Source organism: Rhincodon typus, chromosome 6, assembly GCF_021869965.1.
Source record: "Rhincodon typus isolate 14 chromosome 6, sRhiTyp1.1, whole genome shotgun sequence".
In the NCBI taxonomy this organism is placed as follows: Eukaryota; Metazoa; Chordata; class Chondrichthyes; order Orectolobiformes; family Rhincodontidae; genus Rhincodon; species Rhincodon typus.
The window spans coordinates 62,045,845-62,067,529 of record NC_063337.1 but is presented as its reverse complement, the minus strand read 5'-3'; the positions used below and the strand labels follow the sequence as shown (position 1 = coordinate 62,067,529).

General features: G+C 41.7%; 2 protein-coding genes across 4 annotated transcripts in view; one reads left to right on the top strand and one right to left on the bottom strand.

Moving 5' to 3' along the window:
• LOC109933299 (V-set and transmembrane domain-containing protein 5) overlaps positions 1–7,285 on the top strand; it is a 36,599-nt gene extending 29,314 nt beyond the window's left edge. The window contains exons 3-4 of the mRNA XM_048598180.1: positions 341–484; positions 6,876–7,285. Coding sequence (XP_048454137.1) covers positions 341–484; positions 6,876–6,907 — 176 coding nt within the window. The 3' untranslated portion in view covers positions 6,908–7,285. The remainder of the gene's footprint in view (positions 1–340; positions 485–6,875) is intronic.
• Positions 7,286–20,146: 12,861 nt separating this feature from the next.
• med17 (mediator complex subunit 17) overlaps positions 20,147–21,685 on the bottom strand; it is a 34,194-nt gene continuing 32,655 nt past the window's right edge. For 2 of the 3 annotated variants that reach the window (XM_020532279.2, XM_048597748.1), the window contains exons 11-12: positions 21,263–21,422; positions 20,147–20,669 (exon numbers count right to left, since the gene is read on the bottom strand). In XM_020532279.2, coding sequence (XP_020387868.2) covers positions 20,461–20,669; positions 21,263–21,422 — 369 coding nt within the window. In that variant the 3' untranslated portion in view covers positions 20,147–20,460. Of the gene's footprint in view, positions 20,670–21,262; positions 21,423–21,685 lie in introns of those variants that run through there. The other variant, XR_007262244.1, reaches the window with a different exon arrangement.

Sequence of the window (21,685 nt, the reverse complement as noted above, 5' to 3'; positions counted from 1 at the left end):
GTAGAGAAATGTCAAGAGGACATAGGCTAGTGTCATGTGTAAAATATGTTAATGCTATTTTAGAATAAAGTACTATCTTCATTTACTTTATTTTCCTTCTTTTTGCAGGTAGCCTCAGTGATCATTGATGCATATAGAGATTGCTAATGGTTTATTGCTTATTGAATGTTTCCTTTAAACTTATAACTGTGACCACATGAATATTGTATTACATTTTCTAACAAGAAATCAGATCAAAATCAGAAAATTATAAAAATACATCACTGGCAATGCAACATCTATCATTTAAAGATTTATTCTAGATGAAAATATGTTTATTCTAATATTTGTATTTCCACAGAACCTGTTTATAAGGACTTGTATTTCGTGGTTGTTGTCACTACAGTTCTTTTTGCAATATCTATTCTCCTAATGTTCTTTCTATGGATTTGCAATCAAAGTGTGGAACTGTATAAAATGAAGAGGAGAGCACAAAGTGCAAAAGGTAATTACATTGTGGTAAAAATAGCCAAATAGAGTAAGAATTCTAGGCAGTGAAGCACAGAAATTATAATTTTGTGCAGTGCATAATGTTTGCATAGAATAATAATTGAATGTTTATAAACACTACATCTGCTAAATTTGAATTAATTTGCAATGCTAACTCTCGTGCATTTCTCACCATGTTCCTAAAATAACTCCAGGGACTGAACCAGCTTAAAACAGTTATGGCTTATTATCAATTAACAGTAAATGAACCAAATTGGTCATGCTTGCCTTTCAGCCAAGATCATGTTAATAATGCTGCCAATGGGCATGATATTAACCAACATACAACTTGGTAGAATTCTAGCATGGAACAAAGAGAGAAAGATGGCAAATTGTCGCTCAGTTTTTTTCAAGAACAGAGCAGTGTCATGGCTCTTACTATATTGAATGTGGCTGAAGGAACAGGAGAGAAGGGTCAAGAATAAGGACAGAGGAGCAGGACACTGGGCAGAGTGCCCAACTCAACCATACTTAATGCATAGATAGATTAGTTGTTACCCAGGAAGTCATAAATTTATTCCAAAGCATTATCAGTAACAGCAAATCTAATGATGAGAGGCTATTTAATCTTTTTACTATAGCCTCCTTGCAGGCGATGACTATAGAGACTAGGCAGTTTATAGTTTATTAATTATTCAGATCACAGGTGCCTTATTTTAGCACTTTGGCAAGGATATTAAAATTAACATCAGGATGTATACAGAAGTTTAAACACACATATTAAAATGTTCAAGAACAGCTTCTTTCCTGCCATTATTAGACTGCTGAATGGACTCTTTAACTTCAAATAATGTTGACCTTGCTAATGTTGATCTTGCTTTTTGCACCTCCTGTGCAATTGTAACTATATGCCTTGCTCTCTAAGCACCCTATGATCTGTATGCCCTTGTTTGCTATGATCTGTCTGTACTGCTCACAAAACAAAGCTTTTCACTGTACTTAGGTGCATGTGACTACAATAAATCAAATCAAATCAAATCATTAGAGGAAGCTGAGAGAATTTTTGAAATGTCTAACAATTAAGAGAACCATAAAGTACTCTGATAAAACTTTGTGTCTGCATCTTTGTTGTTCCAAATGATATCCTGCTCAAAAACAGGGGTAGATACTGAACTCTTCTTGCGCTACACTATGCAACAACATAGAATTGTTTGCATTATACTCTGCAAGGAGATATTTGATGTGCTATTAATTCTCCTGATTCACCAAGGTTGATGATGCTGTTAGGTTTCCAGTAAGCAGCAACTTGCCCTTTGTGTGCTGCCACTTTTGCTCCTTCCTTCCTTCCTTCCTTGAGATTGGTTAACTATCAGCTTTCACATTTAAATAAGTAAATTCCTCCAGTGAATGAGTCTGCAGGCTGATGAATTCCTGAATACTGATGAGGCTGACTACAATTCTTAGGAGTTTTAGCAAACCCATGGCAAAGAAAAAACGCATAATACACAAAATTAGTTGATTTCGTTGAAAACAGTAAATGGAAGATTTTGTATGAAGATCTAAATTAACAGGATATCTTGTATACCTGCTGAACACACAGATTGTACCTATCTTTCATCATGTGAAGGAGGAAAATATATTGTTCCTTCAACTTGTGCACCACCCATGATGGATAGTTTCTCAAGTAACAATTTTCACAGATGCATCCTTGAAAGATAGTGATAGAGTTGGCTTGTCTACATTCTTGTACACTAATGCAGCCCTTTTATTTGAACAAATGTCAATATTTTGTATTATGTATTATAGTCTTATGCATAGCATATCTGAATATAAAGCAACTCATCCATTTAAACATCTGCCCAATAATTTACATCAAATGAACCTAGGGCACCATTGCACAGCAAAAAAGAAACTGCCCCTAGCACTCAAATATGACTGGAAAATTGGAGAGTAAAATCTTATTTTCTTAGGAGGGAACTCAAATGGTGTATAGGTCAGAAACATTATATTAATTCTCCAGCCATTGAAACCCTGAAGACAGTCCTTCCTTCCTTTCCTCTCCAAAATTGTTGAAGATGCCATCAATTCCCAACTCCGTGCTTATTTTTCTCAGTATTCCAGTTTTAATCTTTGCCTCACCTCAGCAGTGAAATGGTTCTTACAAAAGTAGAAATGACATCTTATGTGACTGTGATTGATAAAATCATCTTTCTTCAGCTTTTTTGATACCTATCTGCAGCTTTTGAAACGGTTGAGCACAAAATCCTCCTTCAAAGTGCCTCCTTCATTTCCTGTTGGATAGAACTGCATTACCTAGGCATTCCTTTCTGTGCAGTTGTAGCCACAGAATCACCTGCAATGATTTATTTTCCCATTCTTGCACCAATATTTCTGGAGGTTCCCCTAAGACCTATACTTGGTCACTTTTCATTTCCCATAAATGTGTTCTTTCCTTGTGGCAATATCTGAACCACCAGCCTCTACATGCATATTGATTTCACCCAGCTATTCCTCACCACAACTTCTTTTGATACCCGCACACCTTCTGAATTGTTATACTGCCAATGTGCCCTGAGTAGAAATTTCCTCCCTCTCAAGGTTACTAATACTGAAGCCAGAATCTTCTGTTCCTCTTATGGATTTAACAGCCAACCTGAATCCTCTCCCTGATTTCTGAGACTGAACCACATCGATTTTGCAACCTTAGTCTCCTATTTGACCTGGAAATAAACTTCCAATTTCATATAATCTTCATCAGCAAGACCTCCTTATTCTGTATCTATTGTATTGTCTGCCACAAATTTGTCTTAATTCATTTTGCTGCTTAAATCCTAATTCATGCTCGTTACAATTACACTTGGCTAGTCCAAGAAGTTCCTCACTTTACACACATATAAACTTGAGCTTCTCCAGAAAACCTATTAATCCAACACTCTGCTTTTCCTGACCACCCATAATCTGGCACAGCAATATTTCAATTGTGAACTTCTCATCATTGTTTTCAAATGTGTCCATGGCCTTGTTAAATTCATCTAATGTCCTAGAGACTTACAACTCTGCAAGATTTTGTACTACACAAATTCTAGCATATTTTACTTTGCTGACTTTAATCATTCCAACATTGGCAGCTGTACTTTTAGCAATCTAAGCCCGATCTAAGCACAGTGGTTTAGTGATTAGCACTGCTGCCTCACAGAGACAGTGACCCGGGTTTGATTCCACACTCGGGCGACTGTCTGTGTGGAGTTTGTACATTCTCTCCATGTCTGTGTGGGTTTCCTCCGAGTGCTCTGGTTTCCTCCCGCAGTCCAAAGATGTGCAGGCTAGGTGGATTTGCCATGCTAAATTGGCCGTAGGGATGTGTAAACTAGGTGGATTATAGGGGTAACAAGGTGTAGATATGGATGAACACAGCAGGCCAAGCAGCGTCAGAGGAGCAGGAAAGTTGACGTTTCGGGCCTAGACCCTTCTTCAGAAAAGATTATAGGGGAACGTGTTTGCGGGGGGGTTGCTCTGATAAACGGTGTGGACTTGATGGGCCGAAGGGCCTGTTTCCACACTGTAGGGATTCTATGTATTCTGAATTTGCTCCCAAGACTTTTATACCCCTATGTCTTTTAAGATATCCCTTAAAACCTACTTCCTTGACCAGGTTTTTGTCCATATCTCCGTACATGGCTTAATGTGAAATTTTGTATAAATGCTTCTGTGAAGTGTTTTGAGATATTTACTACCTTGAATAAAAATACTAGTTGTTAAACTTGAAAGAATTCAGTAAAGATTTACAAGGATGTTTCCGGGATTGGAGGGTTTAAGCTACATGGAGAGGTTGAATAGTCTAGGGCTCTCTTCCCTGGAGTGTTGGAGGCTAATGAGTGATCTTATAGACGTTTACAAAATCATGAGGAGCATGGATAGAGTGAATAGCCAAGGTCTTTTTTCCAGGGTAGGTAGTCCTGAGAGCATAGGTTTAAGGTGAGGGGAGAAAGATTTAAAGGGGATCTGAAGATAACTTTTTCATTCAGAGGGTGGTAGTTGCATGGAACAAGATGCCAGACAAAGTGGTGGAGGTGGGTACAATTACAACATTTAAAAGGCATCAGGACGGGTACAAGAATAAGAAGTGTTTAAAGGGATATGGGCCAAATGGGACTAGATCAGTTTAAGATATCTGGTTGGCACAAGCAGGTTGGACTGAAGGGTCTGTTTCTGTGCTGTATAATTCTATGAGTTGTTTGTAGAATCCCTACATTGTGGAGGCAGGCCATTCAGCCCATTGAGTCCACGCCAACCCTTTGAAGAACATCCCACTTGGGCCCATCCTATCCCTGTAAACCTGCACTTTCCATGGCCAATCCACCTAAACTTCACATCTTTAGATTGTAGAAAGAAACTCACACTGATATGGGGGGAATATGAATACTCCACTCTACACTCCATACCCTGGTTCCTGGTGCTGTGAGGTAGCAGTACTAATCACTGATCCACCATGCCACCCAATCATGTTGTAATGTGGTCTTAGACCATCTGATTGCTATGCTCAATGTGTTAGTGAGTGTATAAATGACCCTATTTCTTTCCTTTCTGAAGAAAATAACTTTTTTAAAAAGTGTAACTCCACCTTGAAGGATTCCCATTTATTTATTTCTTTGTAGCTTTTATCAAGTTGAATTGTTTGACATTTTTCATGTGTCCATTAAGACCTGCCAAATAGTACTCATCAACTTAAGCATGTGACCAAAGATCAAAAAAGTGCTTTTATCAGCTTTTAGGGTTTTAGAATAAATTTGTAGCTTGGCTTGTGGATGTTGTGGTTGGTTGGCTTGCCGAGCTGGTTTGTTGTTCCATAGACATTTCATTACCCTGCTGGGTAACATCATCAGTGCAGCCTCCGATGAAGCGCTGTTGTGTTTTCCCGCCTGTTATTTAAACTCTGGTGTCCGTTGAGCTGGATTACCTCACATTTCCGTTTTCCTTCACAATGGAGTGTACATGGGGTCTAGCTCAATGTATTTATTGATGGCTTTCTTAGTAGAGAACCAGGCTTTTAGAAATTCTCGTGCTTGTCTCTGCTTCGCCTGTCCCAGGATCCTGGTGGTGTCCCAGTCGAATTGATGGTTTTCCTTATCCATGTGGATGGAGATGAGTGAGCATTGGCCGTGTCTTTTTGTTGCCAAGTGATGTTAGTGTACCCTTGTAGTTAATTTCCTTCCTGTTTGTCCAATGTAATGTTTGTCACAGTCTCTGCAGGGAATCTTGTATATGATATTGGTCCTGTCCATAGTGGGTAGTGGGTCTTTGGTTCGTGTGAGCAGTTGGCGTAGGGTTGATGTGGGTTTGTGTGCTACTCTGATGCCCAGTGGTCGTAGGAGTCTTGTAGTCGGTTCAGATGTGTTCTTGATGTAAGGTAGTGTGATGAGTGTGTCAGGGGGTGTAGTTTCTTCTTGGTGTCGTTCGTGTAATATGCATCTTCTGACCCAGTTTTTCGAATATCTGTTGTCTTTGAATACTTGGAAAAGGTACTCTTCTTCTTTTAAAAATATGGTCAAAACCAGTCAAATGACTACACTAAATTTTGTCCTCAAACTGCCTTACATAAACAATTATGTGCAAAGCCCAATTGCAATAAATGCTAAGACACATAGAATACAGAATTATAACATTTCAAACTACATTTTAATTTAGTGAATACCATGAGTTAGAAATTCAAAAGCAAAATACTATGAATGCTGTACATCTGAAATTAAAGAAATTGCTGGAAATACCCAGCAGACCTGGGAATGTCTGTGAAAGACTATTTCAGCAGCTCAATGGTTAGCACTGCTGCCTCACAGTGCCAGGGACCCAGGTTTGATTCCAGCCTCGGGCTGTGTGGAGTTTGCACGTTCTCCTTGTGTCTGTGTGGGTTTCCTTCCACATACCAAAGATGTGCAGGTTAGGTGGATTGGCTATGGGAAATCCAGGATTACAGGGGATAGGGATGGGCTGGGTGAGATGCTCTTTGGAAGATCGGTGTGGACTTGATTGGTGAAATGGGCTGCTTCCACATTGTAGGGATTCTATGATTTAGCTGCTCATTTTGAAATACCATGCAAAACAAATTTCTACTCTACTGTTTCTTGAATTGGAAGGTGTTAAGAGAACAGAATCAACAAATGAGGGATGCTTGCAGTGAGGTCTTTCAAAACTGTGAAAACCAGCATTCTGATATAAACAGAAGTCACATCTGACAGCAAAGCTGCTTAACTTTTAAAACATTCAGAAAAACACAATGTTGAAGTTTCTTTATAATGCTCACTTGTGACATTAAAAGGGACATCTATTTATTTTTCATATGGAAGCATGTTCAAATCTAAGAGTTTTCCTTTATTGATTTTTTAATGTGCTTTTTTTTTCTCATAACTAAGCTCCTACAGATATGGAACTATCAGCACTTTAATATTGCATAATACGTTCCAGTTTGTTTAACCAAGACTGACACAATCTGAAAATAGAAGGAACTTGAAGAAATAACCAACACTAAGAAAATTGAATGGATGAATAGACACAGTTCTTGTAGTATATGTCTACCCTCTGATTATATCATGCAAAATAATAGCTAATGTGAAGAGATAAAATGTTTTGCAAAATCACTAAATGATCTTAATTCTACCATGTACTCATTACTGCAACTAACTTTATCTATACTTTGGATGTACTCTGAACAACAGTTCTCACATACAGTGCTTACTCTGAATTGTGGATAATACCAAAAGCATATATTAAGTACAGACTAAATTTGGATAATTGAAGCAATAAATGTTTTACTGAATTATAATGAGTGTATCCTCTTTTGATGTATTTATTCAAATGCAGATCATGAAAATCCTTAAAATGTTGATTTTGAATCTATTTGATGAACTCAGATGCTGAAAAAATTAACGTAAGAAATTAAGTCTGCATAAAGCACCAGAATGGCAAAAGAGGAAGCCACACTGAAACAGTGGATATTTTAATGAACATTATTTTAGGAGACTGTGGGCCATTCTTAATAAGCAGTATAAAACTTTATTAACTACAGTATATGGGCTGTGTATGTTAAGTAAAAGTAATATTTTCAATAAATCTATTTTAAATAATTTCCATTAAACAGTGAAATTACCATATAAAATGTTAATATTTCCAGTGTTTCTAAACATCTATTTATTACTAAAAGTCAAAGATAGTCTTGCTTTTTCCTACCATATATTGAAAAGTTTTAAAGTACAATTCACTAAGTACATTAGTAACTATGATATGGTACGAAGTGAAACTGCTCAGGAAAGTTCTTGGTTAAATTCTGAATCTGTGCTCAATCACTTCAACGAAGTGAGAGACTGTAACTCCCTCCCATGTTTAAAGAATAAGGAGGGCATAAAAATAAATATTGTTGTCTATTTTCACTATTCAGTCATTCTCACTGTTATGAATTTGTGCAATGGCCTTTACCAACTGATGTTCTCCTCAATGCTTTCTATCCAAGAATACTCCCAAAACAGATATTGTGTAAAATGGTAAAAAGCTATAATCAAACTATCATCTTGCAGAACTAAAATTGCAAATTAAAAATTTATTCAACGTTTTTTTGTTTTATGCATGCATTAAGCCTTTGTTGTAAATTGTAGGTGATATTTACAAATTAGTGAAAGATTTGGATGAAGGCCTCTTGATGTGATCCTTCCAGAGTACCATTTACGCATTACAATATTTTAAACAAAAAAAAAATCAGATTAATACACAGTGTGGAGCTGGAGGAACACAGCAGGCCAGACTGCATCAGAGGAGCAGGAAAGCTGATGTTTCGGGTTGGGACCCTTCTTCAGAAATAGGGAGGGGTAAGGGACAGAATTCAAAAGGATGGATGCAACACTGAGTTTTGGAGCAGTAATGATTTGTCACTCATTATGCTGATCATTCTCGATATAAAAGCATACTTTGACATCCGTTATAAACTTAGCTTCACAATCCTGAATCTGAGTCTTGCTACAGTTGTAAATCCGAAAGTACTGCTAGGGAATTTACTTCCTCTATCCTTTTAATAGCTCATATACCTTTCTCAAGGAGGTTGGTCTCTTGTCATCCATTCAACTTTGGAATCAGCTGCATTTCTCTACCCTGTATTATCTTTCAAGCCTCTTGGTTAACTTATGCTAAAGCTGTATGTAGCATTTCAAGAGTGGATTAATGAGTACTGCATAGCTCCAGCACAGATTCTGGGTATTCATATTCAAATGATTTGGACACACAATATATGCATTAACTTCAATTTGCAGTCGAAGACTGCATTGGACAAATTGTGGCATGTGTTACAGATGGCCTGTATTGCGGAAAAATATTAAACCACAACTTTATCACAAATATAAATAGTGACTCATTTTGCTTTATTTGCTGCTGCCTCATAGTTGGTACTTGCATATTGAATGACAAATCATTACTGCTCCAAAACTCAGTGTTGTATCCATCCTTTCAAATTTGTCCAGTCCATGGAGTACAGGCGACTCCTAATTTTAATTACTTTGTTCTGTACTGTGCAATGGTGCATACTGAATTTAAGTTGTCACTGGTGCAACAAAAAGCTGATTGGGTTTTCATCATAAGATTGTAATAGCATGTTTCACAACCTCAGGACATTGTAAAAGCACTTCACTGCCGATACTTTTATGCAGTCATTGCTTGATGTAGGAAACAAGGCAACCAATTTCAAACACCATAGTCCCACAAAACAGCCAAGAGATTTCTGACCATTTAATCTATTTTAGTAATTTAGGTTGAAGGATAAATGTTGCTCTTGATCTTTTCCAAAAGGGCATAAAGAGCTTTGGTCCATCTCATCCCAAAGATAACACATGCATCAATGCAGCACTTCTTCAGTTTTGCACTGAGATGCCAGCTGGAATTGTGTTTGACCCACAAACTTTTGACTGAGAAGTATGAGTATGACCAGTAGGCCACAGCTGAGACCTTTTAGTTACGGCCCCTTACCTTTCCTTTGGCTATGGTCCAATTGCATCTTATCTTCAACATCCATTAACCTTGAAATTATCGGTGCTGTTTCCTTGGCAGCATTTTCTAGTGATTATTTACTTAATTATATTCCTGATTACTGTGATCCAGCTGATAGATACCTACCTGACAACAGGTGGATCTGATTTATTTGAAAACAATACCTTCCCTATTATTAAACTCAGATTCAATGGTCAGTGATAATTACTTTTGCTGCACAAGTATCCCAACTGGCTGCTTTAACCCCGCAATAAACTGCAGTTTATCATCTTCCATTGACTTACAATCTGGTAAATCTAGACCTCCGCTCACGCTTCTACAATTGGATCCTCGACTTCCTGACCCATAGACAGCAATTGGCGAAGATAGACAACAGCACCTCCTCCACGACAATCCTCAGTACCGGCATCTGGCAAGGATGCGTACTTAGCCCCCTAATGTACTCCCTGTATGCTCATAACTGTGTAGCCAAATTTCATCCTGACTCCATCTACAAGTTCGCTGACGACACCACCGTTGTAGGATGGATAGCAATCAATGATGAGACAGAATACATAAAGGAGATAGAATGCTTGGTGATGTGGTGCAAAAATAACAATCTCTTCCTCAAACAAAAATAGAGATTGCTGGAAAGGCTCAGCAGGTCTGGCAGCATCTGTGAAGAAAAATCGGAGTTAGCACTTTGGGTCCAGTGACCCTTCCTCAGAACTGATGGTAGCTAGGAAATTGTTATTTTACATGCAGATGAGAAGGTAGGGTGAGGGGCTAAGGAGTTAATGATAGGTGGGGATAGAGCTCAAAGAAAACAGTCAGACAGACAAGAAAGTGGATAACAATCTGACTGAGAGGGTGAATAGCTGTTAATGAGGACTGTTAGTGGCTAGCATTAGGTAATGCATAATGGCAGACAATGGGATAACAAGAATAAAGTTGCTGGAAAAGCTCAGCAGGTCTGGCAGCATCTGTGAAGGAGAAAACGGAGTTAACGTTTCGGGCCCGGTGACCCTTCCTCAGAACTGATGGTGGCTGGGAAAACATCAGTTTATATGTAGAAAATAGGGAGGTGGGTGGGGTAGGGAATAAACGATAGGATAGAGCCCAAAGAAAGAGAAAGACAGTTGGACAGACAAAGGAGTTGCTAACGATCAGGCTGGGAGGGTGAATAGTTGTTAATGGGGACTGTTAGTGACTAACAACAGTGGGTGTGCAGTGGCAGGCTATGTGGTAACAAGGCCGGGTGTGTGGGGTGCGGGGCTGGGACATGGGAGAGTTTAGGCCCTAAAATTATTGAACTCAATATTGAGTCCGGAGGGCTGTAGGGTCCCCAAGCGGAAAATGAGGTGTTGTTCCTCCAGCTTGCGCTGGGCTTCACTGGAACACTGCAGCAAGCCGGAGACAGAGATGTTGGCCAGCGAGCAAGGTGGTGCATTGAAGTGGCAGGCAACAGGTAGTTCAGAGTCCTTTTTTGCGAGCAGAACGTAGATGTTCTGCGAAGCGGTCACCAAGTCTACGCTTCGTTTCCCCAAAGTAGAGGAGGCCACATTGTGAGCAGCAAATGCAGTAGACTAGATTCTTGGAAGTGCAGGTGAAGTGTTGCTTCAGAAGGCGGACAAGGGAGGGGAGGAAAATATGTGTCTGGTGGTGGCATCTTGCTGGAGGTAGCGGAAATGGCGTCTGATGATTTTCTGGATGTGGATGCTGGTGGGATGGTAGGTGAGGATAAGGGGAACCCTATCGCTGTTGTGGGAGGGAAGAGAAGGGGTGAGGGCAGAAGTGCGGGAGATGGGTCGGACCTGATTGAGGGCCCTGTCGACAACGGAGCTGGGGAATCCTAGGTTGAGGAAGAATGTGGACATTTCGGAGGCTCCCTTGTTGAAGTTGGCCTCATCTGAACATATACGACGGAGACAGAGGAACTGAGAGAATGGGATGGAGTCTTTACAGGAAGTGGGGTGTGAGGATGTATAGTCCAGGTAGCTGTGGGAGTCGGTGGGTTTGTAATGGATATTAATGGCCAGTCTATCCCCAGAAATGTCGAGGAAGGGAAGGGAGGAGTCAGAGATAGACCAGGTGAAAATCGGAGGCGAAATTGATGAAGTTTTCCAATTCTCGACGAGAGAGGAAAGCAGCACCGATGATATCATCGATGCATCGGAGAAAGAGTTGTGGGTGGGGGCTGGAATAGGACTGGAACAAGGAATGTTCCATGTACCCCACGAAGAGACAGGCATAACTCGGGCCCATGCGGGTACCCATGGCAACCCCTCTTACCTGAAGAAAATGAGAGGAGTTGAAAGAGAAGTTGTTGAGGGTGAGGACAAGCTCAGCCAAGTGGAGGAGGGTGGTGGTGGTTGGGGATGGTTCAGGTCTTTGCTCCAGGAAGAAGCGGAGAGCCCGAAGTCCCTCCTGGTAGGGAATGGATGTGTAAAGGGATTGCACAAGCTTTGAAACCGGCGTAAGGCGTCAGATGAATCATGGATGTATGTGGGTAGAGATTGGACCAGGGGGGAGAAGACGGAGTCAAGGCAGGAAGAGATGAGTTCGGTGGGGCATGAGCAGGCTGAAACAATGGGTCTACCTGGACAGTCCTGTTTGTGGATTTTTGGCAGGAGGTAGAAACGAGCTGTGCGGGGTTGGGGGACTATTAGCTTGGAAGCAGATGGGGGGAGATCACCGGATGAAATGAGATCCATAACTGTAGTGGATTCAATGGCCTGATGTGCCATGGTGGGGTTATTATCCAGGGAAAGGTAGGAGGAGGTATCTGACAGCTGGCACTCAGCCTCTGCAAGGTAGAGGTCAGTACGCCAGACTACAACAGCACCACCCTTATCTGCAGGCTTGATGACAAAGTCAGGGTTAGATCTGAGTGCACGGAGTGCAGTCAGTTCGGAGGGAGATAGGTTGGATTTGTTGAGGGGGAAGTGAAATTGAGGCGACTGATATCACGTCGACAGTTCTCAATGAAAAGATCAAGTGCAGGTAAAAGGCTGGAGGGAGGGGTCCAGGTGGAAGGAGAGTGTTGGAGTTGGGCAAAGGGGTCTGTGGGGCAGGGACAGGACTCTTGTCCAAAGAAATGAGCACAGAGGCGAAGATGGCGGAAGAACAGTTCAGCGTCATGTCATGCCTGAAATTCGTTAAGGTGGGGATGCAGAGGGACAAAGCTGAAGCCTTTGCTGAGTACAGAGCGTTCAGCCTCGGAGAGTGGAATGTTAGGAGGGATTGTGAATACCCGACAGAAGGTGGGGGGGTTGGGGGAGGGGATAGAGTCAGAGAGCCACGGGTATTTTTGAGTTGGTGCATCTTGTGGGCCTTGATGCCTGAAAGGAAAAGAAAAAGTTTCTTGTTAGCACGACGAATGAGCCAGAGGATGAAGTGGAACTGCGGAGTGGTGCAGCCCTGAGCCAGTGCGTTACAATGCTGTTGGAGAGAAAGGTTGAGAGTGCGCATGTGATGCCGCATGGTACTGAGTGTGGAACGTTGAACATCATGGAGGTATCCACAGTTCTTTTGGTTTTTAATGTGATAACAAAGCCTGGTCTGTGAGGTTATACAACATAGAACAGTACAGCACAGTACAGGGCCCTTCGGCCCGTGATGTTGTGCCGAACTTTTACCCTAAACCTAAGGTCTATCTAACCTCCACCCCTACCTTATACTATCATCCATATGCCTATCTAATAGCTGCTTAAATGCCCCTAATGAGGCCGACTCCACTACCCTCTCCAGCAATGCATTCTACGCCCCGACCACTCTGAGTAAAGAACCTACCTCTGACGTCTCCCCGATATCTACCTCTACTCACTTTAAAACTATGCCCCCTCGTAAGAGCTAGCTCCACCCTAGGAAAAAGTCTCTGGCTGTCTACTCTATCTATACCTCTGATCATTTTGTACAAGTCACCTCTCATCCTTCGTCATTCTAAAAAGAGCCCTAGCTTTCTCAACCTTTCCTCATAAGACCTTCCCTCCATTCCAGGCAACATCCTGGTAAATCTCCTCTGCACGTTTTCCAACGCTTCCACACCTTTTCTGTAATGAGGCGACCAGAACTGGACACAATACTCAAGATGTGGCCGAACCAGGCTTTTGTATAGCTGGAGCATAACTTCACGGCTCTTGAACTCAATCCCTCTATTAATGAAAGCTAACACACCATACGCTTTCTTAACAACTCTATCCACCTGGGTGGCAGCTTTCAGGGAACTGTGGACATGAACCCCAAGATCCCTCTGCTCCTCCACACTGCCAAGAATCTTTCCGTTAACCCTGTATTCTGCTTTCAAATTTGTCCTTCCAAAATGAATCACCTCACACTTTTCAGGGTTAAACTCCATCTGCCACTTCTCAGCCCACCTCTGCATCCTATCAATGTCCCTTTGTAACCTAGAACAGCCCTCCGCACTATCCACAACTCGACCCACCTTCATATCGTCCACAAACTTACTAATCCACCCTTCCACTCCTACATCCAAATTATTTACAAAAATCACAAATGGAAGAGGACCCAGAACGGATCCTTGTTGTACACCACTTGTAACTGAGCACCACGTTGAATATTTTCCGTCCACTACCACCCTTTGTCTTCTAAGGGTCAGCCAATTCTGAATCCAATCTGCCACATATCCCCCTATCCCATGCCTCCTTACTTGCTGCATGAGACTACCATGGGAAACCTTATCAAACGCCTTACTTAAATCCATGTATACCACATCCACTGCTCTACCTTAATCCACGTGGTTGGTCACCTCGTCAAAGAATTCAATAAGGTTTGTGAGGCATGATCTACCGCTCACAAATCCATGCTGACTATCACGAATCAAACTGTGCCTATCCAAGTGATCATAAATCCTATCTCTCAGGGCCCTTTCCAATAATTTGCCCATTGGGGGCTACGACATGGGAGAAATCAGGCCCTAAAATTATTGAACTCAGTATTGAGTTTGGAGGGCTGCAGGGTCCCCAGGAGGAAAATGAGGTGTTCTTTATCCAGCTTGCGTTGAGTTTTGCTGGAACACTGCAGCAAGCCTGAGACAGAGATATTGGCTAGGGAACAGGGTGGTGTTAAAGTGGCAGGCAATTGGAAGCTCGGGGTCTTTTTGTGGGCAGAATGTAGATGTTCTGCAAAGCTGTCACCCAGTCTATGTTTCGATTCCCCAAAGTAGAGGAGACCACATTGTTAGCAGCAAATGCAGTAGATTAGATTTGTAAAGCGCTGCTTCACCTGGAAGGTATGTTTGGGCCCTTGGATACTGAGGAGTGAGGAGGTAAGTGGGCAGGTGTTACACCTTTGGCAGTTGCTGGGGAAAGTGCTAGGGGACAGGTGGTATTGGGATTGAAGGAGGAGTCGACCAGGGTGCCCCAGAGGGAACGGTCCCTGCGGAAGGTGGACAAGGGACGGGAGGGGAATATATGTCTAAGTGGTGGGATCTTGCTGGAGGTGGCCGCAATGGCGTCTGATGATCTTCTGGATGTGGATGCTGGTGGGATGGTTGGTAAGGACAAGGGGAACCCTATCGCTTTTGCAGGAGGGGAGAGAGGGGTTGAGGGTGGAAGTGCGGGAGAGGAGTCGGACCCAGTTGAGAGTCCTGTTAACAACAGTGCTGGGGATTCCTCAGTTGAGGAAGAAGGTGGACATTTTGGAGACTTCCTTGTCAAAGTTGGCCTCATAAGAACATTTGCAACGGAAACAGAGGAACTGGGAGAATGGAATGTGGTCTCTACAGGAAGCAGGATCCGAGGATGTACAGTCCAGGTAGCTGTGGGAGTCAGTGGGTTTATAGTAGATATTAGTGGCCAGCCTATCATGAGAAATGGAAACAGAGATGTTGAGGAAGGGAAGAGATAGACCAGATGAAAGTGATGGCAGGGTGGAAATTGGAAGCAAAATCAATAAACTTTTCCAATTCCGTATGACAGAGAGAAGCAGCACCGCTGACTTCATCAATATATCAGAGAAACAGCTGTGGATGAGGGAATAGGATTGCGACTAGGAATGTTCTACATACCCCACAAAGAGACAGGCATAACTGGTGCCCATGCGGGTGTCCATGGCCACATCTCTGACCTGAAGAAAATGAGAGGAGTTAAAACAAAAGTTGTTCAGGGTGAGGACAAGCTCGGCCAAGCGGAGGATGGTAGCAGTGGGTGGGAACGGTTCAGGCCTTTGTTCCAGGAAGAAGCAGAGAGCCCCGAGACCATCCTGGTGGGGGATGGACCAGTGTAAAGGGATTACTCATCTATGGTAAAGTGGAAGCGACTGGAGCCTGCAAACAGGAAATTCCGAAACTGGTGCAAAGTGTCAGACGAACTGCACATGTAAGTAAGTCTCTTCCTCAATGTCAGCAGAACCAAAGAGCTATTCATCAACTTCAGGAAACGAGGAGGACATGCACCTATCTACATTAATGGAGCTAAGCTGGAGATTGTCGTTTATCGTCAGTCCTAGGAACGCAACAATCTTGACAATCTGTCCTGGACCACCCACGTTGATGCAATGGTCAACAAGACACAACAACACCTCTTATTGCTGAGGAGGTTAATGAAATTCAGCACATCCACAAGGACCCTCAACAACTTTTATAGGTGTACCATAGAAAGCATCCTATCTGGATGTATCATGGCTTGGTACAGCAATTGCTCTGCCCACGACCATAAAAAATACTACAGAATGTTGTGAATACAGCCCAGACCATCACGCAAGCAAACCTCCCATCCATTGACTCCATCTACACTTCTTGCTGCTGTGGAAAGGCAGCCAACATTATCAAAGACCCCTCCTACCCCAATTATAATCTCTTGCAACCTCTTCCGTCAGGTAGATGACACAAAAGCTTAAAGACACAAACCAACAGGTTCAATAACAGTTTCTTCCCCATTGTTATTAACTGCTGAATGGACCTCTCAAATTTCAAATGTAATATTGCTCTTGCTTTCTGCACACCTTCTGTGCAGCCATAAATTTGTACACTTTTCTCTGCTCAATCACCCAATGATCTGCCTGTACTGCATGTAAAACTTTTCACTGTACTTAGGTATATAGGACAATAATAAATCAAATCAAAACCTGCTTCACTCCGAATACTCTGCTTTCCAAATGAAAAGCTCCTAGAACACATACCATTTGGCATTAATTGGTATACTCTAAATGTTCCAATTCTATTCAGATCCACTACAGTTGACTTATCGCAAGTAATCTTTTAACTTTTGGTAAGAAAAGACCAAAATTTAGCAAAACTCCCCAATGTTGGGATTATGGTAGGTAGAGTACAGCGAAGAGTAGATGGTGACAGGACGACCAGGTTTGATTTCAGCTTCGGGTGACTGTGTGGAGTTTGCACGTTTTGCCCGTGTCTGCGTGGACTTCCTCCCACAGTCCAAAAATTTGCGGGTTAAGTGGATTGGCCATGTTAAATTGCTCCATAGTGCCCAGGCATGTGTAGGCTAGGTTAGCCACAGTTAATGTGGAATTACAGGATAGGGTTACTGGGGGGCAGCCTGTAAATGAATATCCTACTTACTGTCAACAGCTGGAGCATTACTTTGATTACTTTTATTGGCTGTACATATATTGCAATATTCTAGAAAGGTACAGTAGTACTTATAGAAAAAATGGCCTTAGGAAGTCCACATATGACCCCCACTGAAGAAAAACCAATATTCACGGAATCTTGTCAGTGTAGTTAAATAAGTATTTTATCTTCACAGGGGAACTCACAAGTCTTCCTGAAATAATTAACATGGACAGATCAGGTGAGAGCGTGGACTGCAAAGAAATTATTATTAAAAAGTATTGCAGAAATTAATGGGATTGAAAATTGACATTTCTAGGATCTGATGACCTTCATCTTGGAGTGTTGAATGAGATGGCTACAGAGATGTATTATCATCTTAAATATCAGAAGGTTGCAAATGTAACTCCTTCGTTTCAGAAAAGAGGGAGAGAAAATAAGGTTCTACAGGGATGTTGGGATAACAAGGTAGCTCTACACCTTGTTATCTCAGATTCTCCAGCATCTGCAGTTCCTACTATCTCTACAGGGATGTTACCCTGATGTCAATATGGGAAAGTAATAGAATATTTTACTAAGGATGTGATTACTGAATACTTAGAAAATAACTGTTTGATTGGACAGGGTCAACATAGATTTTTGAAGGGGAAAACATGCTTGACAAACCTGCTAGTTCGAGGATATTACTAGTAGAGGGAAGAAAGGAGAAACCAGCAGATGGGGGATTTGGATTTACAAAAAGCAATCAACAAAGTCCCATTCGGGAAGTTAGTGAACAAAATTAAAGCATGTGGAACTGAGATTATTATACTAACATGGATTGAGAAATTGGTTAACAGACACAAAGCAGAGAGTAGAACTCCGCCACGTCCGCCACCTGCAATCTGACTCCACTACCAAGGATATATTTCCCTCCCCACCCTTATCTGCCTTCCGGAGGGACCGCTCTCTCCGCGACTCCCTCGTCTGCTCCACACTCCCCACTAGCCCCACCACCACCGGCACTTTTCCCTGCAACCGCAGGAGGTGCTACACCTGCCCCCTCACCTCCATCCCAGGCCCCAAGAAACCCTTCCACATTAAACAGATGTTCACCTACATATCTGCTAATGTGGTATATTGTATCCGCTGTTCCCAATGTGGCCTCCTCTACATCGGGGAAACCAAGCGGAGGCTTGGAGACTGCTTTGTGGAGCATCCAGGCTTGGTTCGTGACAAATGGCATCTCTCAGTCGCAAACCACTTCAACTCCCCCTCCCACTCCTTGGACGACACGTCCATCCTGGGCCTCCTCCAATGCCACAACGATGCCACCCAAAGCCTGGAGGAACAGCACCTCATATTCCGCCTGAGAACCCTGCAGCCCAATGGTCTAAATGTGGACTTTACAAGCTTCAAAATCCCGCCACCCCCGACCTCATCCCCAGACCAGCACATCTCATCCCCACCACCTTGACCGGTCCGTCTTTCCTCCCACCGATCTGCTCCTCCCACTTCACTGACCAACTCCCACCCCCACTTCCTACCTACTAGCCTCATCCCCGCCTCCTCAACCTGTTCGTCTCTCTCCCACCTAGCCGCTCCTCCCTCCTCACTGACCAACGCCCATACCAACTCCCTACCTACACTCACTTGATCTGGTTTCATCTCCATCTCCTTGACCTGTCTGTCTTCTCTCCACCTATCTGCTCTTCTGTCCACCATCTATCATTGCCTCCCCCTCTCTCTATTTATTTCAAAGCCCCCTTCCCCTCCCCCATTTCTGAAGAAGGGTCTAGACCCAAAACATCAGCTTTCCTGCTCCTCTGATGCTGCCTGACCTGCTGTGTTCCTCCAGCTCTACACCTGGTTATCTCAGAATCCAGCATTGGCAGTTCCTACTATATCTGAGAGAGTAGGACTAAGTGAGTCACTTTCAGTGGTAGGCTGTGACCAGTGAAGTACCATAAAACCAGTACTTAGATCCCAGCTGTTTACAATCTATTATCAATAGGCTTCTGAATGGATCTCTCAAATTTCAAATCTAATGTTAATTTTGCTTTTTGGGCACCTTCTTTGCAACTGTAATTTTATATTCCTCACTCTGTTCTATCACCCTATGATCTTTGTATGGCATGATCTGCCGGTACTGCACACAAAACAAAACTTTTCACTGTACCTGGGTACCTGTGACAATAATAAATCAAATCGATGATCTGGATGTTTTGACCAATTGTAACATTTACATGTTTGCAGATGATACGAAAGATTGTTGGAAATCAGGTTTGAAGAGGATGCAAAGGGAATTTAGACAGAGTACAGGTAGTTCTCCTAGAACGCGATAGTTGCGCTCCTGTGTGATCACGGGCTGTAGAAAATCGCGTTATAGGGAAATCGCCATACCTGTACAGCAGAAAGTTCGTGTTATCTAGACGGTGTCCACTATTTATCAATCACGTTACAACTAATTCACGTTAACGAAACATGCGTTATAGCAGAACTACCTGTATAGGGGGAGAGCATGGCAGTTGGAATATAATGTGGGCAAATGTGAGGAAGCTTCCAAAGGCTCTGGAACATTGAGGTAGATGAAATCAGCCATGACGTAGAATGGCTCAAGAGGCTGAATGGTCCACCTGTTCTTGTATGCAAATGAATAAGGTTTTCTACTTTCTAGTAATAGAATGTAAAAGGTAGGCACACTTTTCCCCAGTAGCCTTATTTTACTCAATGCAGCAGCTCAAATATATTCAAGCCTTTATATAACTATGTACTGATACTGCCTGTGGAGAATATTTAGTCTGTTGGAGGTAAACAGTCAGAGTGAAGAAATCAAAAGCCTGAATTTTGTCAAAACAGAACAAGAGAGTGGTAAGACAAGAAGTGGGTCAGGAACCTGTTTATCTTGTCAGAGCGCTTTGCCCAAGCTCTTTAATCTTCTTGGTAGAGGCATCCCATTTCAGAATCTGAATTTAGCCACAGGACTTGTTTAGCACCTAGTCGCAATATCAACACAACCTCCTTGTGTGACAACATTGAATTTAAAGAATTGCCCTAAAAGAAAAAAAAGTAGAAAAAAATTGAAGCTCAACTTTCCCTGATAACTGGTATATTGAATACTGTTGTCATGATTAGAGATACTTATTAAACACTTTAGTCTCCGGGCACTATGATTCAGGACATTTTTTATTAACATGAGAAACTATAATTGAGGCATTTTATTTACAGACAATAAGAAACTTTCATACAAAAGTAAAAAATCGTAAATTATATCACAGCAAGTTAGCATTTAATTGCCAGTTATGGACAATTTTAGTAAGCTATCAAAGAATTTACTATTTGCATTTCTTGATAAAAACATATTTTGTTTACTGTACCAAATGTCTTTTCTAAGTTTTAATCTATCACTCAACATTCAGTGAATTGTCTGGAGAAAGTTCAAATATATGCAAAAGGGTGCTGATTCATATAAAAGCCATCAATTATGGGCAAGGAGCAAGAGCTGCCATTAAGAGTTCCATTTTATAAACAAAGTTGCGTCCTTCCATCTTATTCCACAGTACTTCCTTGTATGGTCCACGAAGGTGATTCCATTTGTTGTCTTGCATCACATCACTCTTGGGAAGGTCTTTGCACTGGCTTCTTGGAAACTGGACCACCACCTTACAGCCACTTTCAGGTCCATTTCGTACTGTAATGAAAAGAAAAGCAATGATTACTTGTAAATTCCCATGTTTGTAAATACAGTCAACAGAAGTAGGGCTATTTTAAAATGTTGCTTATTCACCAACAGTTGAATTACCTTACTACACAGAGAACAAATATCTTTAGCTGGTATGTTATTACAGTTGTGAAATGTTGAAATGCATTTACTAATAGTCATTTGGTATTACGGAACTTACAGTCATAGAGTAGAGTAGAACTTCAGTATCAAAACTAAAACTTCTCAAAGCTATTTGTCTTGCACTCACACATCAAGTAATTTTCAGCAATAATCAATTACTTATTTGCAGTAATTTTAAAATCTGTAATAAGAAATATGACATTGCATCATTGGAGCAAGAGTGTCTAATCTATTATTACACTCCCAGTGACCAGTTATTGACGATCAGCCATGGCAATGCTCATCTTCTAATTGCCATTGTGTATATGAAAGTAAAAAATTAAGACAAGAATACACTGAGTTTTACATAATATACACAATTTGCAAAGGTATGCAGACTGGCACAGAAAACAAGTTGATACACCATTCAATGTGTAGAATCATTATTATGATACGCTCACCTGATATTGAATACTCGCCATTGGGTGAAGCCACAGTTACTGCTGAAGCATTTCCAATGCTCTCCACTGGACCTAGGCCCACGTGGTTGCTGAAGCTCAACAGATGCCAACCCATTACTTTGGCCAACTGCTGAACTGCATGTACCTGATGCTGCGACATCTGTTAGACACCAAAAGAAGAGAATCATGTATCATAGAAGACCCAGAGACCATATTTGTATTTACAAATACAAAACATACTACAGGTACTAGACTCTATGAAGCCTCTTTTTAAAAAGGCAGCAAGTCAATGCTTTAAAATTCAGAAACTGCAGTAAATGCAGTAAAACTGACATTAGAGTAATGATCCCAAGCCATTTCACCAAAGACTAGATAGAACTTGATACTGCCAGTGCATCATACATTCCCAGTTCTCAGAATGAT